Consider the following 21,066-nt stretch of genomic DNA (forward strand, 5'->3'; position numbering starts at 1 on the left):
ATGTTACAATCAAAACTCTTTACACTGTAATATCAATTCACACTTTCAGTTTCTGTACTTCATGTGTAATGTATTGTACTAGGAGAAGTCAGTATTTCTTCTTGAGCCTCATAGATCAGGTTATTCAACCACTAAATCTCCTGTCAAGTAGAGAAAATAATTGATTTGATGGTTTATTAGTCATCATGCTCTCTCCCTACATGAGACAGCAAATTCCGCTACTCATTTAACCCTTGCTCCTCATAAATACATTCTGTATTTCTTAATTTAGTCCTGGTATCCCAAAAAGTTTCAAAAACTAGATGGCGCACAGAGCAAATAAGTGCTGCTGCTTGGTTTGAATGTCAGACACACAGACATAATCACTGAACGTCTCCATCTACACCAGTGGTTTTCAAACTGTGTGCTGTGGTACCCTGGGGTACTTTCAGGGGTGCCTTGGATTGGTGGTCCAGGACCAATTTAAATCATTTATCGTCACTGTAATAGTCAGAACTGGTGCTGATGGCTGTCAATCATAAGATACCTGTATGTGGACAAACAGAAGTAAATCTTGTCCCTCACCACATAACTGAAGCTAAGGATGACCTATAAACACAATTTACTTAATTTAATATCTATTTCTAAATTTCTCAAGAAAAAACTTTTTGCCTATGGGCCGTGAAACAAATTTTGATACTCTAGGGCGCCGTGATTTAAAAAAGTTTGGGAACCACTGATCTACACAATGTACTGTATGGAGTAAGAATTCTAGATTTGATAGAACTGGGCTGCTGCAAAATTTATATTTTGATTCAGCCACTGTGATGTTTATTTTATAACTGGTAAAGCTAAAATTCAAAGTTTGGGTTTCAAATTCACAGTTAAAGGCGCAGCGCGACAAAGTCCGAAACTATGCCATAAACTATTAATTGTGCAACAACACCTTCACTCATAACTATACATACCACAAAAGAGAAAAAAACACCTGTATATGTGAAAAAAGAATGAAAATGGACAGAAAAATAAATAAAAAGACTAAACTGTAATTGCGGACTAAGTTTGGGAACCCAATTGTTGATAGATTTTGAGGAGGTGGTGCACTTCATGTGCAGGAGTAGTATTTAAATCCTTAGGCAGTTTTCAGATTTGGGGATTAAGTGCAGGGAGCTATTGGGTTAATTCAGTTAGCCAATTAGAATGTTGTAGGGGTATGTTTATGGGGGTTGGGTATGCGTGACCGGCGTTCAGGAGACCGCCAGTCAGCATACCAACGCCGGTATCCAGGTAGCGGAATGCTGGCAGGGGGAGGGGGCGAGCGCACAATCCACTCAGCGGCCTCCCCACAGGTTCTATTCCCACTCTATGGGTGTCATGGACACCCACGAGTGGGAAGAGTCCCTGCTTGTCGGCATGTCGACCACCGGGATTGTGAGTGTGCGGGATTTAGGGGCCTATACAGTGACCGGCGGTCTCCCGTATATGGGATGGGAAGCTAGTTTAGTGCATTTTAGGCAGGGTTATGCCTCTTTTTCTTCAGTCTCCCTCCCTTTCTATTCTTCCCTTTGTTGTCTGTCGATCTTTTTGTTTAAAAGGATGGCAGTCCAGTGGCTGCAATCCATCTAGGTCTGTTCCTCTTCAGTACATTAAGTAGGCTGATTCCACCCTACTGGGGTCAGTTGCAAGGGCTTTCTGGCCAGACAATTTTGTCGTGGTATTGGAGGAGGGGTTTGTGACCTAGAACTTGCCGTTGAGAAGGGCAGTTGGCCCTGTAGGTTTGCACTTGCCATTGAGAAGGGCAATTAGCCCTGCAAGTCCTTTGTTGCCACCTTATTGGTGTAAGACGGGTTGTCACTGATTAGCTTCAGCTCTTTCTTATGCCTCCATAAGTTTACTGGAATTTAAAATAAAAGCTTGACAAATTTTTAATGCCATATGGTGGTCATGGTCATGTTCTTTTATTTTAGATAAGGTATTGTTAACTGATGGGAACCTGCAGGCTGGTTCCCAGCTGGAATATGCTGATAGGGCATTTAGTACAATTAACTTTATCATGTTAAACTAAAGATAACACAGCAATAAAACATTTATCTGTCCATTTCACGCTGTTTTCATATTATCAACCAAAGAAATGCCCTTTTCTTGCGCCAATGTCAAATGAGCATCACTTCTTAAACAATTCCTCGTTAGCAAGAACCAGAGACTGACTATAGAGAAATAGTGTTTTAGAGGGCGCTAATATGATTGGGGTTAGCCAATTCCCATTTAGTACAATATGTATAGAACTGAATTACTATCCACCCAGTTTAACATCCAATTAGAGATTTAAAACATACAGAATTTTCCATTTATTTTCCAAAAAATCACTACAGTGATTTAAAAACTTTTCAATACAGAGGTAGCAGTGATCCAACAAATGACAGAAAGAATAAATATCACATTCACACCTATGACATTAAGAATGCAAAGCCGTTTTAGCGCCCTCTACATGTAAAACACTATTTCTCTCTCTCTCGCTCTCTCTCTCTCTCTCTCTCTCTCTCTCTCTCTCTCTCTCTATACAGTATGTATATATATATATATATATAAATTTTTGCTGCTGCCCATGAAATGTACCTACGGGGTGCAGGGGACACCCCCATTGGGCCCCACTGTCTGAGGGCCCACCCCATGCTCTAGGGATCAGGTTCTAGACACTGCATTAGAATTATACATTATGGCCCCCATTTATCAAGCCTTGGAGAGTGATAAATGGCATGGTGATAAAGTGCCAGCCAATCAGCTCCAAACTGCCATGTTACAGTCTGTGTTTGAAAAACGACAGTTAGGAGCTGATTGGCTGGTACTTTATCACCGTGCTATTTATCACTCTCCATGGCTTGATAAATTTGGGCATATATTTGTTATATACAAATGTACATATACATTATACTGCACAGGACTTTGGTGTATACAGTGCATTGCTGTTATTAATCTGGTACATTATCATGCATGCACTAGCAGTATTTACTATATATATTTATAAAGGGGCCCAGACCATGCACTCTGTAATGTTTAGCCAAGCCTCTGTGGTGGCTGACTATACTCCCTCTGGAGGCTAGACACACCTAAATGCATGGCCCCTACCACTGCATTCTCCCATTGGGCCCTTGTATTGCCTATTATTGCCATATACAAATAGGGTTGGGCACGCTTTGCCGGCTGCCGGGATCCCAGCGGTCAGCATACTGACCCCGGGATCCCGGCAGCAGAGCGCAACAAAGCACCTTGCAGGCTCGGTGGCTCGCTGTGCTAGCCACAGGTCCATTCCCACGAGTGGGAATAGACCCTGTGGGTAGGGATTTTGACTAGAGGCACTGGGATGGTGAACGCCGGGATCCTGATTGCCGGTCACATGACTGCATCCCATAAACTCTAGTTGCATCAGTAACTCTTACTGGTTGTCATACAGTAATGTCATGTTTACTGACTTAAGTCAAATTAACTGTATGTGGAAAATATATTGCATCCTAGAGATAAGCAAAATCCTCCTGACTGTCACATGGCCTACAGTATTTGGAAGATTCCACATTTGTCCGTGAAAGTTTGCACATTGCGCCAATGGCATTTGACCTCAAGTGTTCCCACCTACCTCAACCACACTTCACAGCAGAATGAATTGTCATTCTATTCATATACTGTTCTGTATGTTCTGTGAAATATGAAACTACAAATAACTGCTGGAACTTGATAATTGTATCAGCAGAGCCGCACACTTACAGTATGCAAATAGACTTCTATTGCCACAAAAGTCACAGTGAGCTATCTCCATTCTACTGTGACTTATGCATTGGTTTTATTGTCATTTGACAATTATTCATGGAGAATCAGTGATAACATAGCTATGATGCACAAAGAAATGAAGGCTAGTACAGATACTATTTTCATTAGCCAGTGAATTATTCAATTCAATTCACCTATCTTTTGTGCTTCCATCTTAACATGTAAAGTGTCCCATTATAATATTAATAGAGCGTCAAGGGCCCGTTGGTTTGCATACAACACAGATGGCGAGGGTGGGGGCTGCGTATGACCCAGTCATCACATGCAGTGCCTGCTAAGCTGCAGCCTCACCGATAGGCTGCGGACGTTTGGAGTGTGGGAAGGAGGCGGTACTGGGCAGCGTTCCTCGAATGCAGCAGCAGATCACACAAATGGTATCCGGGCTATAGATCTACACTAAAAGGCCTACAGTCAATAGTTCAACCACTAATGGTAGACATGCATTACGTCGACAGGGTCAGAAGGTCAATATGTAAAGGTTGACAGTTCAAGAGGTTGACAGGGTCAAAAAGCTGACATGACAATGGTTGACACATATGGCCCACACACTTTTTTCCCCAACTTTTTCATACTTTACCATCCATGTGGACTACAATTGGGAATAGTAACCTGTGTCAAGCGCATCGGTGGTGGAGTGAGGCAGCTTACCAGAAGTCGCGAGACATGTGAGGGGACGTGGTGCCCTAATGGGGCTTGTTTGTGGCAGAAAAGTGACAAAACACTAAAAAAATAAAAATAAAATTGTCTACCTTTTTTTTTGTGTTGACCATTTCCACCTTTTGACCGTGTCAACCTTTTCTTCTGTCTACCTATTCTATGTCGACATTTTGACCCTGTCAACCCTTTCTACTGTCTACCTATTCTGTGTCGACCTTTTCACCCTGTCGACCTAATGCATGTCTACCATTAGTGGTAGACCTATTGACTGTAGACCTTTTTAGCGTAGATCTAATAATCCACACCCCACACAAACATGCAGGAGGTGTCTATTAACACACAACGCCTCCTGCTGCGTTACCATATTTGCATATAGCAGCTGTAGCCATAGACCTAGCTGCTGTGCTCACTGCATCTACCTCTGAATCACCGTCTATATATTATACAGCTTTTATTGTTGTATTCAACTACTGCCAGAGTTTTCCTAAACCTTATTTTAATAATATTGGCTGCTGTAGAACTTGCAAAATACCTAATATTATTAAAAGTTCTTTAGCCAAATGTCATAGCCTGCAGAACTTGGAAAGTGTAGAGATTTCAGTGAATTAGCTGCGAGAGTTAAAGCATTCTGGTTTTGCCTTAAAAATGTTTTTGCTATGTTGTACAAAAGAGTTATAAACATAATCTTACAGTACCTTGTATAGTAAATGTGAGAACCGTTCTGGTGCATCAGATAATGGTCCAGGAATTGTTTACTACATGTCCAGTCTCAGCAAGGCCCTGTCTTATGTCCCCACTGAAAATCTGGCTACACTTGGTCCAAATCTACTTTGCACCATCCAGCTAATGATCTGCCCTTTGTTGATGAACTCTGATACATACTATAGTATGTTGAAGATCAGTTTTCTAGAAAAGAAAATAATGATAAATCATACATTATCTAAGCGTGCATTTTACACATGTGCTGTCAGATGCAGAGATCACCTGACACTTGTCGAATCTGTCTGTAGGGACATTTGTACTAAGCCAACAGACTAATCTCATTTGTGTTATTTACAAGAACTGGATGATAGAAGGCGTTACTGCCCGTCTATGAGAATCACCACCAATTCATATTTTCATTTGTATCCGGACCGAACAAAACATAGTGCTAAGTAGATACAAGATTTATAACAGCTACCATATTCTGGACAAGCTTATTTTCCGTGGCCTAACAAGGGGTGTGCAGCTGGTGGTGCTGCCAATGGCTCTAGACCAAGGAGGCAGCAGAGCCACTGCCCTTTTCCAGCTTCTGGGGACCCCGCTACATGGAAAGTCACAGGGCACAACCTTAACCAATCTTCCTGCTCCTGCCACTTCCTATGTGACATCATGATGTACAATAACATGCATATTAGGATGGAGGGAGGGGGGGGGGGGCTGGGAGACCGGAGGAAGGGATCCCAGAGGTCAGCATATTGATCCTGGGATCCCAGCAGCGAAATACCGGCGGGGGCCGAGTGCTACAAAGCCCCTTGCGGGCTCGTTGCAATCGCCACAGGTTCTGTTCCCACTCTGTGGATGTCGTAGACACCCACAAGTGGGAATAGTCCCTGTGGCGGTAACATGACCGCATCTTGATGGGGGATTTTGGAAGCCAGCCCAGGGCATTTCTGTGCCCTGCAACGGCACTGCTTATTTTATTGATTTCTGAAATAATTTAGCTGATTTCTTCCTGGTTACAAGTTATAAGAATTACAAATAAAAAATATGGTGATGGTACTGCGTAATATTGAGAACCAACAGTAAAATGGCCTGCAGGTGTCCAGTCTCCATATTTGCTGCAGTAATAAACAGCAGTTGGACAACTACCGTGCACAGTGTGTCTGGTCATACTGGCTATAGATCTGGCCATTTAGCAATTAGGTCATAGTCCATATCTGACTGTGTGGCATAATGAAAGTCTGAAAGACGGTACAACATTAGCTTAATGGAGCAATCAGTACGGGCCAGATTTGCCAACTTTCAGGGCCTCCCTCCAGGTGGTCCCGAAAGTGAGGGGAATTGATACAATTGATGTCATTGTTTCTCCCCCCCCACCCCCCTCGTGGCATAATGCTACAAATGACTGTATGATGCTGCAGGGGGCAGGACCAGAATGGCAAGATTCACAGAAAATCATGCCATGTAGCCCCACCAACTTTATTAGGGAAGTGGGTGGGATTTGGGAGGGTTCCCTGCTTCCCTGGAAGTCATGTAGATCTCTCCTAAATTCTAGAGTGTCCTGGATTCTTAAAGGGTAGACAAGTATGATATAGGCAAAACCACTCATATAAAGAGGCTGGTATTTTAAGATACTGTTAAGTACTGTATACAGTAGTAAATTATACAGAATAAAATTTGTCTGTGCTTCCTATTGTACATTTATATACAACTAAACCATTACTATATATAGAATACATTTTCCATTTAAACTTAATAGTGAAGTCAGTCTATCTAAGCATTCAATAAAGTTGTACAGGAAACTGCTACATCTAAATTAAATATAAAATAACACTGTACTTGCTGCAGCAAATTAAGACATTGGTGAATTTAGGCCACGCATGTCTATCATCTGTGGAGAAATGGTTTATACATTATTACATTTTATTCTATAATATGTTATTCTGTCTAAAAAAGGAAAGAGAAAGATGTGAGACAGTGCGCAGTATGAGGGGCCGCTACGACAGCTGTGTCCCATATGCTCACACAACTCACAGCATAAAACGCTTTCATTTCGGAAATACATTTTTGTTAAAAGAAAGTGCCTCACGGAACAACTATTTTATGCATAATGGTTTTCTGTAAACTATACTCAAGGGGATGCATTCAGAGTGGGATGCAGAGACGTTCACAGAACATATACACAACGCTGTGTCTGCACACCCTCACTTTTTTGTTTTTTGCATTTTGAGTTGGATGAACCTTAAGATATGGCAAAGTTAAAATAGAGCATATAGGGCCATATTCAGTGATGAACACTAATTACACAGTCGCTGCGCGCAAATATGCTAATTAGCTGCAGGAGGCATCTTAAGTAAACAGATGTCCACCGAAGGCTTCTGTGATCTGCTGCTTGACACAGCCTTGGTTCATCTGAGTGACCGTGACCTCAGGTTACTCAGGATGTCTGACCATATAAAACTGCTAGGGCTAGTGAAGCTGTGTCTGAAGATGCAGCCACTGGCTTCAGTATTCCCGGATAAAGGGGACGATATGCCCCAATTTACTGGAAGGCTCCCCGTTGCCACCTCCAAATACCAGTAGCATGTCGATAAGCAGCGGCTTTTGGGGCACTGCGAGCGACATTGCAGGACCAGATCTGCACATGGGCTGCGGCTCCTACTGAGAACTGAATATGGGATTTACATAACTATAGAATTGATATAAATACCTGCATCAGGCCCGTGGATGCATTTGTAGCAATGATATACCATCATCACATAATCTTCCATCTGGTTTATGCATGCCTAGAAGAATAGCCTCCTTTATAGTAGAGATATGCAGGTTCGGATTTCCAAGGATTTTCTCGGTTTTACTCGGATCTCAAAAACTGCATCTTATTGGCTATCGTCTCTCACGTGTTTTGGATAGCCAATAAGATAAATCCAGGTAAATATGCTCTAGTTTGGCAAAAAGAACCGAGAACCAAGAACCTGCACATCACTACTTAAAAGGTATATCTAACTATCAGTTTAACTACGTAGGAGGTGTCTCTAAGGGCCGTGCGTAAAATGCATGTGCACGCCCTTATGTACTTTGCTAAGCCACCTCTATAGACACAAGGGAGCAGATGTATTAAGCATGGAGACAGGATAAAGAAGAGATAAAGCAGTGATAAGTGCAAGGTGATAATAACGCACCAGCCAATCAGCTCCTAACTGTCATTTTTCAAATCCGTAATGATTGGCTGGTGTGTTATCCCCTTGTGCTTAACACTGCTTTATCACTTCTCCAGATTAACACATCTGCCACAAGGTGCCCTAAGTGTAAGATGTGTGTGACTCTTAATACAGATGCCAAATGTGCAGTGCAGTAAAGGGTTTCCAATGATTATCCAGTCAGGTAACAGTTATACACACACTGCTAGCATTCCTGTTGTGACCATTTGTTTTTCCTTTAACAGATTTGGAAAGTATTCCCATGACGAGCTGTCTATCCTGGTACCGCTGAATCAATGCTGCAGGTAAGGAGACAGGCTGGCTTTAAGTCTCAGGGGTTTATCAAGAGTCGGGTTATAAAACCCATCATTTCGGGTTGTGTTTCTGGCTTTCTGCCCAATACTTAAAAGGGCAATGCTTCTATAAGCCATGTCTGGCTAGTAGAAGCTCTGTCCTTTTTAATATTGGGCAGGAACATGACACAAAATTACAGGTTTTACAAACTAACTCTTAATAAATAAACAAACCCCTTAAGCTGGGTACACCCAATACAGTTTGTTGCACAATCATGATACCTGTGACCACTCTGCATGATGACCACTGTAGTGTGTACACAAAATTCATTGCTTGATGAATTGTGTGACCGCAGTGTCCCATTGGATGTGCTGCACATCGGATGGCACAATGCGAAGCACAACGCAGTTTCATTACATTAACCAGGTAACGATATATCGCATACAGCAGATTGTACAAGGATATGACACATCGATACATCACACCATTGTGTCACTGGGTCAGCAGATCACTGAAATGTGAACCCAGCTTCAGGCAGGGTAAAGGGCACATCCGCTTTGAAAACCACAAGGAGTGACCACTATAATACTTGGGGGGTCAGTAGTTTATAATTCATTGTAGTATTACGTTAGCAATTACTGCACCAACATTTCTACTGCTAATCAAATACGAAATGTGGTGTTAACATTTTATTTTACAGACACACAGTAATCAGGGGAATGTATATAAATGAATGATTGGCAGTGAAAAGGTTATTATAACTCCATTAATTAGTAGGCAAGTCTAGTTGCACTTTAGCATTGTTATATAAACCCATCTCTGCCTTGTTCCATTTGACAGAGGAACGGGTGAGTGAGGGAAGCTTACATGCCCTGACGTAGATCGATCTCTTGGAGAGATATTGCATATAATGCACCTTCCAAAGCAGATGATGAGCAGAAATAGGGTAAAGCACAACATGTATCATCCGTCATCTGCTTTCGTTAGACAGTAGTGTACATTGCAGCGGCAACGCTCCATACAGATCAATATTGAGCTTCCATTATTCCTCCATTCTCAAGTGAAAAATGGGAGAAGAGATGGATATAAATAATGAAAGCACATAGCTGTAACCAGGGTCAGATTAACAATGGGGCGGATGGAGCTCCAGGCCTCCACATAAAAATAGGCCCACCATCATGGCACCAATAGCTGGCCACATAGTTGGCCATTAATCATACCTATTAAGAATATACAGGTATTTCTATTTTTCTAACAAAATGATGCAATTTGTATATTTTTACATAATTAGGGAGACATTGGGGCTTCTATTGTAGGGGGTGTACTTGCCCATATGGCTCTAACAACACCCACACAGCACTTGTTGTCACACGTCCCCGATTCTCGTCCCTGAATATCTTCAGTCCCAGGCGCATGTGGCCCTTAATCCGGCCCTGGCTGTAACAGGATGGAAGTCCCGGTCAGTGTATATTGACAGGCAAATCTAGCAGGCAGCTTGTGAGAATAGTCATAGGAGGCATATATACTCAGGGGGTTCCGCCAGAGCCAGGTTAAGGGGGAGAAGGTACATGTCTTGAGCACTGCTCTCTTAGAGCTCACACTGCTGTACTGCAAGACTCATTGCTGCTCACTGTGCCAGCCTGTGGCCAGTCATAAGAGAGAGAGCTTGCACAGACTCAGAGTGCAGACACTGACCACATAGGGCGCAGGGAAGATGAGAGGTGGTGCAGGTCATGGGGAGCCTACACTCCGTGCAAGAATTCTGCATGTATGTTGAGATCATATTGGATATGGAGATGAAAATGAGCCACAAGGGAGGAATAGTAAACTCATTTATTTTAAATGTGACATTGCTTTATGGTGCATCTTTTCATTTTTCATCTTGGGCCTTGCAAAACCTCTGTCAGTGTATATCCCTGCTGTTTCTTCTAATTTCACCTATACACATTCCAAGATGTAGTTATCCAAATTCTGTACAGCTATGAATATGTAAGAGTAATAACTGGGGTGTGAGAACTTCTCATATACTGGCAGGAGATCACTCACTGACGTTCGGTGAGGACCAGCATTTAATGCAATGCCTGAGATTAGTGTCACAGGAGCATACAGCTACAATAAATAAGGCATAAGACAATTATGGGATATACAGTAAAGAAGCTATTACTAAAAGGATCTATACGCTAGGACGAATGGCAGTATATAACATGGCTTGAACTAGGGAGGCCAATCCCAATCCCGGGTATCGGGATTGAAAAATTGTCAATCCCGGGTTTCCAGGGATACCCGGGATGGTCTATTCCCTATGTGTCCACCCCCCCACCCGCCCCGCACACACACACAATACTTACCATACAACGGAGGTGGAGAGGTGGGAAACATCTATCGCTCTCAGTGGGTGACGGCAGATGGCGTAGCGTGACCTGTCACTGCACGTCACACTGCACTGGGGAGCCGGGCAGTGTCTGATCCCTCAATCCCCGGGATTGAAGCTTCCAATCCTGGGATTGAATCCCAGCTGTTTTTGGGCCTACTGCACATCCCCAGATCCCGCCGATCCTGATCCCGGGATTGGCCTCCCTAGCTGGAATGCTCCACAGAAATGGGTTGTACCTGGATGAAGAAAGCATAAGATAAAAAGTGTGAGAATATAAGAAGTATAGAGTTGATCATGTGATCCCTGCATCTACGCATGCATCGACCTCTTCAGTCAATATCATTGCACTGCTGCTGATCTACCAGCTAGTCATGATTTGGCTGAGCATACACTAGATATCCCCTTTAAACTACTAGACCAGGAATTAACAGGTGGAAGTAACTGTAATATAGCCATAGCTGAGATACACTGTTCACACGTGGCAAGATGAAGAATATGAAATGATACATGAGAATATAATACTCTATATATGCATAGTGACAAACCATGCCATATACTTTGTCTCTTCACAGGATCAAGAAGTCTACATACTTGCGATTGCAGCTCCTAGCAAAGGAGGAATACCAGTTGAGCAAAATGATGGAGGAATCCTTAGAAATGGATAAAATAACCCCAATCCTCTACCAGCCACATCTTGAAGCGATGGACAGAAGGCTCCGAATTATCCTGAAAGCTATCGGTGACTGCATAGAAAAAGATAGCTATGATACTGTAGTCGAAAATGACTTGGACTCCAATCTGAGCAACAAAACGACTAAGAGGTAGTGACGCAGAATGCCACTTTCCCCAACCAAGAAAACTTAGTCTTGCCGAAGACTGCGAATGCTCCTCTGTGAATTCAGTGAATTCAGATTTAAGGTTTAATTGTTCCCACTGTAGAAAATCTATAGAAACCAAGAAGGATTAGATAACGTGTCTGTAACATAAGTAGAGTTTATTTGGATGTGCGTAAGAGAATACGGTCAAAGACCTATGGAAATGGTTTTGGGTTCTAAGCATATCCTAATCTTTTTTGTACAGATAGGAGGCCTTTATTTAAAAATGAAAATTATTTTGTATTTATATATGGTATAAATATATAAAATGACGACCTACCTACAGTACCACTTTTTGGAGAAAAAAGGGACAGTATAGTTTTGATTACCTGTGGTGCTGACTTGACTATACCACACTGACGCCTTCAAGATGACTTCAATCCGTTAACTTGAGCATACTGTATTTCCTGCAAATTGGTGTTTCTGGGGGTCTTAAATCCAAAGTCTTAAAGGTGGAGGGTTCATGGTGATAATCATTGACATTAGCTACTTATCTGTAAGACACAAGGGCATGACTTTCTAGATCAGAGAAGGAAAACCATGGGCACTCAAGCTATTGTTGATTCAGTGCTTCCAGCATGCTCTGCCAATCGCTGACTGGCCAAGCATCCTGGGGAGGGGGATATAGTTTACTATAAAATGGATATCAGCAGGTAACCTAGCTCTGCTCTTGTTGTTTGTAGCCAGGTAGCTGCCTTCCCATGTTTGCTTTTACTATATTTGTGTAAATATTGTATATACATACATGGATAATAGCTGCATTGTGCGGCTATCAGCTTCATTTTGCAGCGTTTTTGTGATTTGTTTGCAGCGTGGTAAAAGTGCAATAAAAGATACAGCAAATAAGTATCCTGAGATTGTTTATTTCTTTTCCATTCCATTCAATAGCTGCCACTGGTTTAAAATGGGAATACTCATCATGAGCATTTCAGGTGGCCATTTCTGTTTTGGGGGGTTTGAGACAGACCACAGGTGGGGTATTTTGTTGGCGTGTGCATACCCTCCAACATTCTATACATAAAAATCGGTACAAATTAGGAAAGTGGGCGTGGTCACGGGTAAAGGGGGTGTGACCACGCCCCTTTTCCTATACTTTCAGTGGACATTTGGAGAGTTAAAAATCGGTACAGACCATAAAATAAGATACTGTACCTGGCAAAAAGGTACAGTTGAAGGGTATGAGTGTGGCGATGGATTACCATAGGTGTGCAGCGGATGTCTCATACATAAAAGATCATCACAGGCATTGCCTTACAATCAGACAGGATGAGTCTTGTAAAGGTATAACTTCTTTATATAACACTGAGTAACAGGATCAATACAAATATGGCAAACATCAGCTTTTCAGTAACAGCTTCTTAAATACAACATGTCTGCTACATCTGCTCAGCTCTCTCTCTCTAGAAGACACATGGGAAAGAAACCAACAAGTACTTGAATATACAGCAGACAAATAATACACATGCATTTGTATATATCGCCATCTGCTGTCCCTCCAAGGTAAGTACATGCATATGAATAAACCTACAGTCTTGTATATATTTCAACATATTTCTAGAGATGAGCGCCTGAAATTTTTCGGGTTTTGTGTTTTGGTTTTGGGTTCGGTTCCGCGGCCGTGTTTTGGGTTCGAACGCGTTTTGGCAAAACCTCACCGAATTATTTTTGTCGGATTCGGGTGTGTTTTGGATTCGGGTGTTTTTTTCCAAAAACACTAAAAAACAGCTTAAATCATAGAATTTGGGGGTCATTTTGATCCCAAAGTATTATTAACCTCAAAAACCATAATTTACACTCATTTTCAGTCTATTCTGAATACCTCACACCTCACAATATTATTTTTAGTCCTAAAATTTGCACCGAGGTCGCTGTGTGAGTAAGATAAGCGACCCTAGTGGCCGACACAAACACCGGGCCCATCTAGGAGTGGCACTGCAGTGTCACGCAGGATGTCCCTTCCAAAAAACCCTCCCCAAACAGCACATGACGCAAAGAAAAAAAGAGGCGCAATGAGGTAGCTGTGTGAGTAAGATTAGCGACCCTAGTGGCCGACACAAACACCGGGCCCATCTAGGAGTGGCACTGCAGTGTCACGCAGGATGGCCCTTCCAAAAAACCCTCCCCAAACAGCACATGACGCAAAGAAAAAAAGGCGCAATGAGGTAGCTGACTGTGTGAGTAAGATTAGCGACCCTAGTGGCCGACACAAACACCGGGCCCATCTAGGAGTGGCACTGCAGTGTCACGCAGGATGGCCCTTCCAAAAAACCCTCCCCAAACAGCACATGACGCAAAGAAAAAAAGAGGCGCAATGAGGTAGCTGACTGTGTGAGTAAGATTAGCGACCCTAGTGGCCGACACAAACACCGGGCCCATCTAGGAGTGGCACTGCAGTGTCACGCAGGATGTCCCTTCCAAAAAACCCTCCCCAAACAGCACATGACGCAAAGAAAAAAAGAGGCGCAATGAGGTAGCTGTGTGAGTAAGATTAGCGACCCTAGTGGCCGACACAAACACCGGGCCCATCTAGGAGTGGCACTGCAGTGTCACGCAGGATGTCCCTTCCAAAAAACCCTCCCCAAACAGCACATGACGCAAAGAAAAAAAGAGGCGCAATGAGGTAGCTGACTGTGTGAGTAAGATTAGCGACCCTAGTGGCCGACACAAACACCGGGCCCATTTAGGAGTGGCACTGCAGTGTCACGCAGGATGTCCCTTCCAAAAAACCCTCCCCAATCAGCACATGATGCAAAGAAAAAGAAAAGAAAAAAGAGGTGCAAGATGGAATTATCCTTGGGCCCTCCCACCCACCCTTATGTTGTATAAACAAAACAGGACATGCACACTTTAACCAACCCATCATTTCAGTGACAGGGTCTGCCACACGACTGTGACTGATATGACGGGTTGGTTTGGACCCCCCCCAAAAAAGAAGCAATTAATCTCTCCTTGCACAAACTGGCTCTACAGAGGCAAGATGTCCACCTCATCTTCACCCTCCGATATATCACCGTGTACATCCCCCTCCTCACAGATTATCAATTCGTCCCCACTGGAATCCACCATCTCAGCTCCCTGTGTACTTTGTGGAGGCAATTGCTGCTGGTCAATGTCTCCGCGGAGGAATTGATTATAATTCATTTTAATGAACATCATCTTCTCCACATTTTCTGGATGTAACCTCGTACGCCGATTGCTGACAAGGTGAGCGGCGGCACTAAACACTCTTTCGGAGTACACACTTGTGGGAGGGCAACTTAGGTAGAATAAAGCCAGTTTGTGCAAGGGCCTCCAAATTGCCTCTTTTTCCTGCCAGTATAAGTACGGACTGTGTGACGTGCCTACTTGGATGCGGTCACTCATATAATCCTCCACCATTCTATCAATGTTGAGAGAATCATATGCAGTGACAGTAGACGACATGTCCGTAATCGTTGTCAGGTCCTTCAGTCCGGACCAGATGTCAGCATCAGCAGTCGCTCCAGACTGCCCTGCATCACCGCCAGCGGGTGGGCTCGGAATTCTGAGCCTTTTCCTCGCACCCCCAGTTGCGGGAGAATGTGAAGGAGGAGATGTTGACAGGTCGCGTTCCGCTTGACTTGACAATTTTGTCACCAGCAGGTCTTTCAACCCCAGCAGACCTGTGTCTGCCGGAAAGAGAGATCCAAGGTAGGCTTTAAATCTAGGATCGAGCACGGTGGCCAAAATGTAGTGCTCTGATTTCAACAGATTGACCACCCGTGAATCCTTGTTAAGCGAATTAAGGGCTGCATCCACAAGTCCCACATGCCTAGCGGAATCGCTCCCTTTTAGCTCCTTCTTCAATGCCTCCAGCTTCTTCTGCAAAAGCCTGATGAGGGGAATGACCTGACTCAGGCTGGCAGTGTCTGAACTGACTTCACGTGTGGCAAGTTCAAAGGGCATCAGAACCTTGCACAACGTTGAAATCATTCTCCACTGCACTTGAGACAGGTGCATTCCATCTCCTATATCGTGCTCAATTGTATAGGCTTGAATGGCCTTTTGCTGCTCCTCCAACCTCTGAAGCATATAGAGGGTTGAATTCCACCTCGTTACCACTTCTTGCTTCAGATGATGGCAGGGCAGGTTCAGTAGTTTTTGGTGGTGCTCCAGTCTTCTGTACGTGGTGCCTGTACGCCGAAAGTGTCCCGCAATTTTTCTGGCCACCGACAGCATCTCTTGCACGCCCCTGTCGTTTTTTAAAAAATTCTGCACCACCAAATTCAAGGTATGTGCAAAACATGGGACGTGCTGGAATTTGCCCATATTTAATGCACACACAATATTGCTGGCATTGTCCGATGCCACAAATCCACAGGAGAGTCCAATTGGGGTAAGCCATTCCGCGATGATCTTCCTCAGTTGCCGTAAGAGGTTTTCAGCTGTGTGCGTATTCTGGAAAGCGGTGATACAAAGCGTAGCCTGCCTAGGAAAGAGTTGGCGTTTGCGAGATGCTGCTACTGGTGCCGCCGCTGCTGTTCTTGCGGCGGGAGTCCATACATCTACCCAGTGGGCTGTCACAGTCATATAGTCCTGACCCTGCCCTGCTCCACTTGTCCACATGTCCGTGGTTAAGTGGACATTGGGTACAACTGCATTTTTTAGGAGACTGGTGAGTCTTTTTCTGACGTCCGTGTACATTCTCGGTATCGCCTGCCTAGAGAAGTGGAACCTAGATGGTATTTGGTAACGGGGGCACACTGCCTCAATAAATTGTCTAGTTCCCTGTGAACTAACGGCGGATACCGGACGCACGTCTAACACCAACATAGTTGTCAAGGACTCAGTTATCCGCTTTGCAGTAGGATGACTGCTGTGATATTTCATCTTCCTCGCAAAGGACTGTTGAACAGTCAATTGCTTACTGGAAGTAGTACAAGTGGGCTTACGACTTCCCCTCTGGGATGACCATCGACTCCCAGCGGCAACAACAGCAGCGCCAGCAGCAGTAGGCGTTACACGCAAGGATGCATCGGAGGAATCCCAGGCAGGAGAGGACTCGTCAGACTTGCCAGTGACATGGCCTGCAGGACTATTGGCATTCCTGGGGAAGGAGGAAATTGACACTGAGGGAGTTGGTGGGGTGGTTTGCGTGAGCTTGGTTACAAGAGGAAGGGATTTACTGGTCAGTGGACTGCTTCCGCTGTCACCCAAAGTTTTTGAACTTGTCACTGACTTATTATGAATGCGCTGCAGGTGACGTATAAGGGAGGATGTTCCGAGGTGGTTAACGTCCTTACCCCTACTTATTACAGCTTGACAAAGGGAACACACGGCTCGACACCTGTTGTCCGCATTTCTGGTGAAATACCTCCACACCGAAGAGCTGATTTTTTTGGTATTTTCACCTGGCATGTCAACGGCCATATTCCTCCCACGGACAACAGGTGTCTCCCCGGGTGCCTGACTTAAACAAACCACCTCACCATCAGAATCCTCCTGGTCAATTTCCTCCCCAGCGCCAGCAACACCCATATCCTCCTCATCCTGGTGTACTTCAACACTGACATCTTCAATCTGACTATCAGGAACTGGACTGCGGGTGCTCCTTCCAGCACTTGCAGGGGGCGTGCAAATGGTGGAAGGCGCATGCTCTTCACGTCCAGTGTTGGGAAGGTCAGGCATCGCAACCGACACAATTGGACTCTCCTTGTGGATTTGGGATTTCAAAGAACGCACAGTTCTTTGCGGTGCTTTTGCCAGCTTGAGTCTTTTCAGTTTTCTAGCGAGAGGCTGAGTGCTTCCATCCTCATGTGAAGCTGAACCACTAGCCATGAACATAGGCCAGGGCCTCAGCCGTTCCTTGCCACTCCGTGTGGTAAATGGCATATTGGCAAGTTTACGCTTCTCCTCCGACAATTTTATTTTAGGTTTTGGAGTCCTTTTTTTACTGATATTTGGTGTTTTGGTTTTGACATGCTCTGTACTATGCCATTGGGCATCGGCCTTGGCAGACGACGTTGCTGGCATTTCATCGTCTCGGCCATGACTAGTGGCAGCAGCTTCAGCACGAGGTGGAAGTGGATCTTGATCTTTCCCTAATTTTGGAACCTCAACATTTTTGTTCTCCATATTTTAATAGGCACAACTAAAAGGCACCTCAGGTAAACAATGCAGATGGATGGATTGGATACTAGTATACAATTATGGACGGGCTGCCGAGTGCCGACACAGAGGTAGCCACAGCCGTGAACTACCGCACTGTACTGTGTCTGCTGCTAATATATAGACTGGTTGATAAAGAGATAGTATACTCGTAACTAGTATGTATGTATAAAGAAAGAAAAAAAAACCACGGTTAGGTCACTGGTATATACAATTATGGACGGGCTGCCGAGTGCCGACACAGAGGTAGCCACAGCCGTGAACTACCGCACTGTACTGTGTCTGCTGCTAATATATAGACTGGTTGATAAAGAGATAGTATACTCGTAACTAGTATGTATGTATAAAGAAAGAAAAAAAAACCACGGTTAGGTCACTGGTATATACAATTATGGACGGGCTGCCGAGTGCCGACACAGAGGTAGCCACAGCCGTGAACTACCGCACTGTACTGTGTCTGCTGCTAATATATAGACTGGTTGATAAAGAGATAGTATACTCGTAACTAGTATGTATGTATAAAGAAAGAAAAAAAAACCACGGTTAGGTCACTGGTATATACAATTATGGACGGGCTGCGGAGTGCCGACACAGAGGTAGCCACAGCCGTGAACTACCGCACTGTACTGTGTCTGCTGCTAATATATAGACTGGTTGATAAAGAGATAGTATACTCGTAACTAGTATGTATGTATAAAGAAAGAAAAAAAAACCACGGTTAGGTGGTATATACAATTATGGACGGGCTGCCGAGTGCCGACACAGAGGTAGCCACAGCCGTGAACTACCGCACTGTACTGTGTCTGCTGCTAATATATAGACTGGTTGATAAAGAGATAGTATACTCGTAACTAGTATGTATGTATAAAGAAAGAAAAAAAAACCACGGTTAGGTCACTGGTATATACAATTATGGACGGGCTGCCGAGTGCCGACACAGAGGTAGCCACAGCCGTGAACTACCGCACTGTACACTGGTTGATAAAGAGATAGTAGTATACTCGTAACAACTAGTATGACGACGGTATAAAGAATGAAAAAAAAACCACGGTTAGGTGGTATATAATACAATTATGGTTGGACGGACTGCCTGCCGAGTGCCGACACAGAGGTAGCCACAGCCGTGAACTACCGCACTGTACACTGGTTGATAAAGAGATAGTAGTATACTCGTAACAACTAGTATGACGACGGTATAAAGAATGAAAAAAAAACCACGGTTAGGTGGTATATAATACAATTATGGTTGGACGGACTGCCTGCCGAGTGCCGACACAGAGGTAGCCACAGCCGTGAACTACCGCACTGTACACTGGTTGATAAAGAGATAGTAGTATACTCGTAACAACTAGTATGACGACGGTATAAAGAACGAAAAAAAAACCACGGTTAGGTGGTATATATTATAATACAATTATGGATGGACGGACTGCCTGCCGAGTTCCGACACAGAGGTAGCCACAGCCGTGAACTACCGCACTGTACACTGGTTGATAAAGAGATAGTAGTATACTCGTAACAACTAGTATGACGACGGTATAAAGAACGAAAAAAAAACCACGGTTAGGTGGTATATATTATAATACAATTATGGATGGACGGACTGCCTGCCGAGTTCCGACACAGAGGTAGCCACAGCCGTGAACTACCGCACTGTACACTGGTTGATAAAGAGATAGTAGTATACTCGTAACAACTAGTATGACTATGACGACGGTATAAAGAAAGAAAAAAAAAACCACGGTTAGGTGGTATATAATACAATTATGGATGGACGGACTGCCTGCCGAGTGCCGACACAGAGGTAGCCACAGCCGTGAACTACCGCACTGTACTGTGTCTGCTGCTAATATAGACTGGTTGATAAAGAGATAGTATACAATACTACTAATATACTGGTGGTCAGGCACTGGTCACCACTAGTCACACTGGCAGTGGCACTCCTGCAGCAAAAGTGTGCACTGTTTAATTTTAATATAATATTATTTATCATGTACTCCTGGCTCCTGCTATAACAACCTGCAGTGCTCCCCAGTCTCCCCCACAATTATAAGCTTTATATACAATACATTGATGTGCAGCACACTGGGCTGAGCAGTGCACACAGACTGAGTCACTGTGTGACTGTGTATCGTTTTTTTCAGGCAGAGAACGGATATATTAAATAAAACAAACAACTGCACTGTCTCTGGTGGTCACTGGTCACTGTGGTCGTCAGTCACTAAACTCTGTCTGCACTCTGCACTCTCTTCTAATCTACAGTATCACAGCAATCTCTCTCTCTCTCTCTCTTCTAAATCTAATCTAAATGGAGAGGACGCCAGCCACGTCCTCTCCCTATCAATCTCAATGCACGTGTGAAAATGGCGGCGACGCGCGGCTCCTTATATAGAATCCGAGTCTCGCGAGAATCCGACAGCGTCATGATGACGTTCGGGCGCGCTCGGGTTAACCGAGCAAGGCGGGAAGATCCGAGTCGCTCGGACCCGTGAAAAAAAAAGTGAAGTTCGTGCGGGTTCGGATTCAAAGAAACCGAACCCGCTCATCTCTACATATTTCATTGGAAAGTGATAGAGGTTTTGCTTTACCTATAGTATAAGGAATTAACATGCAGAGCAGTGTTATAAGTTTTTTCATAACTTTGTGAAAAAGCACCTCAGCTACTAGCAAATTTAGGGAAAGGGGTGTCTGAAACCCCCAACTCTTAAATGCTATTCGGGATGTTGGGGCTTCTATGTGCTACAGTAGCTTTTCTAAATGCTCTTATATTTGTTTTGAAGCATTTATTGGCTTATGTTTGCATTGTGGGCATTCTGTGAATATGTAAAAAGCATAGCACTCATGGGTTTCAGGGTTCCCATATAAAAGTGATCTCTGTCACATTCAGTCATACACATGTGGGGTTAAATCTGTACAATACAGTGTATCAGTACTGGCTAAACTAGATTAGGCAGCATTAGTGTGGTTGGGTGATGACCGAAAGATGTGGTCATTAGCCTACTGGATTTACCAGGTTTGGGGACTGACATCCAAATAATAC

At 43.9% G+C, this 21,066-nt stretch overlaps 1 protein-coding gene across 1 annotated transcript in view; it reads left to right on the forward strand.

Annotated features, from left to right (window-relative positions):
- The window catches only part of FAM20C (FAM20C golgi associated secretory pathway kinase), a 229,447-nt gene extending 216,698 nt beyond the window's left edge, over positions 1-12,749 (forward strand). Inside the window, exons 9-10 of the mRNA XM_063934510.1 lie at positions 8,603-8,662; positions 11,598-12,749. Coding sequence (XP_063790580.1) covers positions 8,603-8,662; positions 11,598-11,850 — 313 coding nt within the window. The 3' untranslated portion in view covers positions 11,851-12,749. The remainder of the gene's footprint in view (positions 1-8,602; positions 8,663-11,597) is intronic.
- Positions 12,750-21,066: the final 8,317 nt, after the last annotated feature.

This window comes from Pseudophryne corroboree, chromosome 7 (assembly GCF_028390025.1).
Source record: "Pseudophryne corroboree isolate aPseCor3 chromosome 7, aPseCor3.hap2, whole genome shotgun sequence".
Lineage (NCBI taxonomy): Eukaryota > Metazoa > Chordata > Amphibia > Anura > Myobatrachidae > Pseudophryne > Pseudophryne corroboree.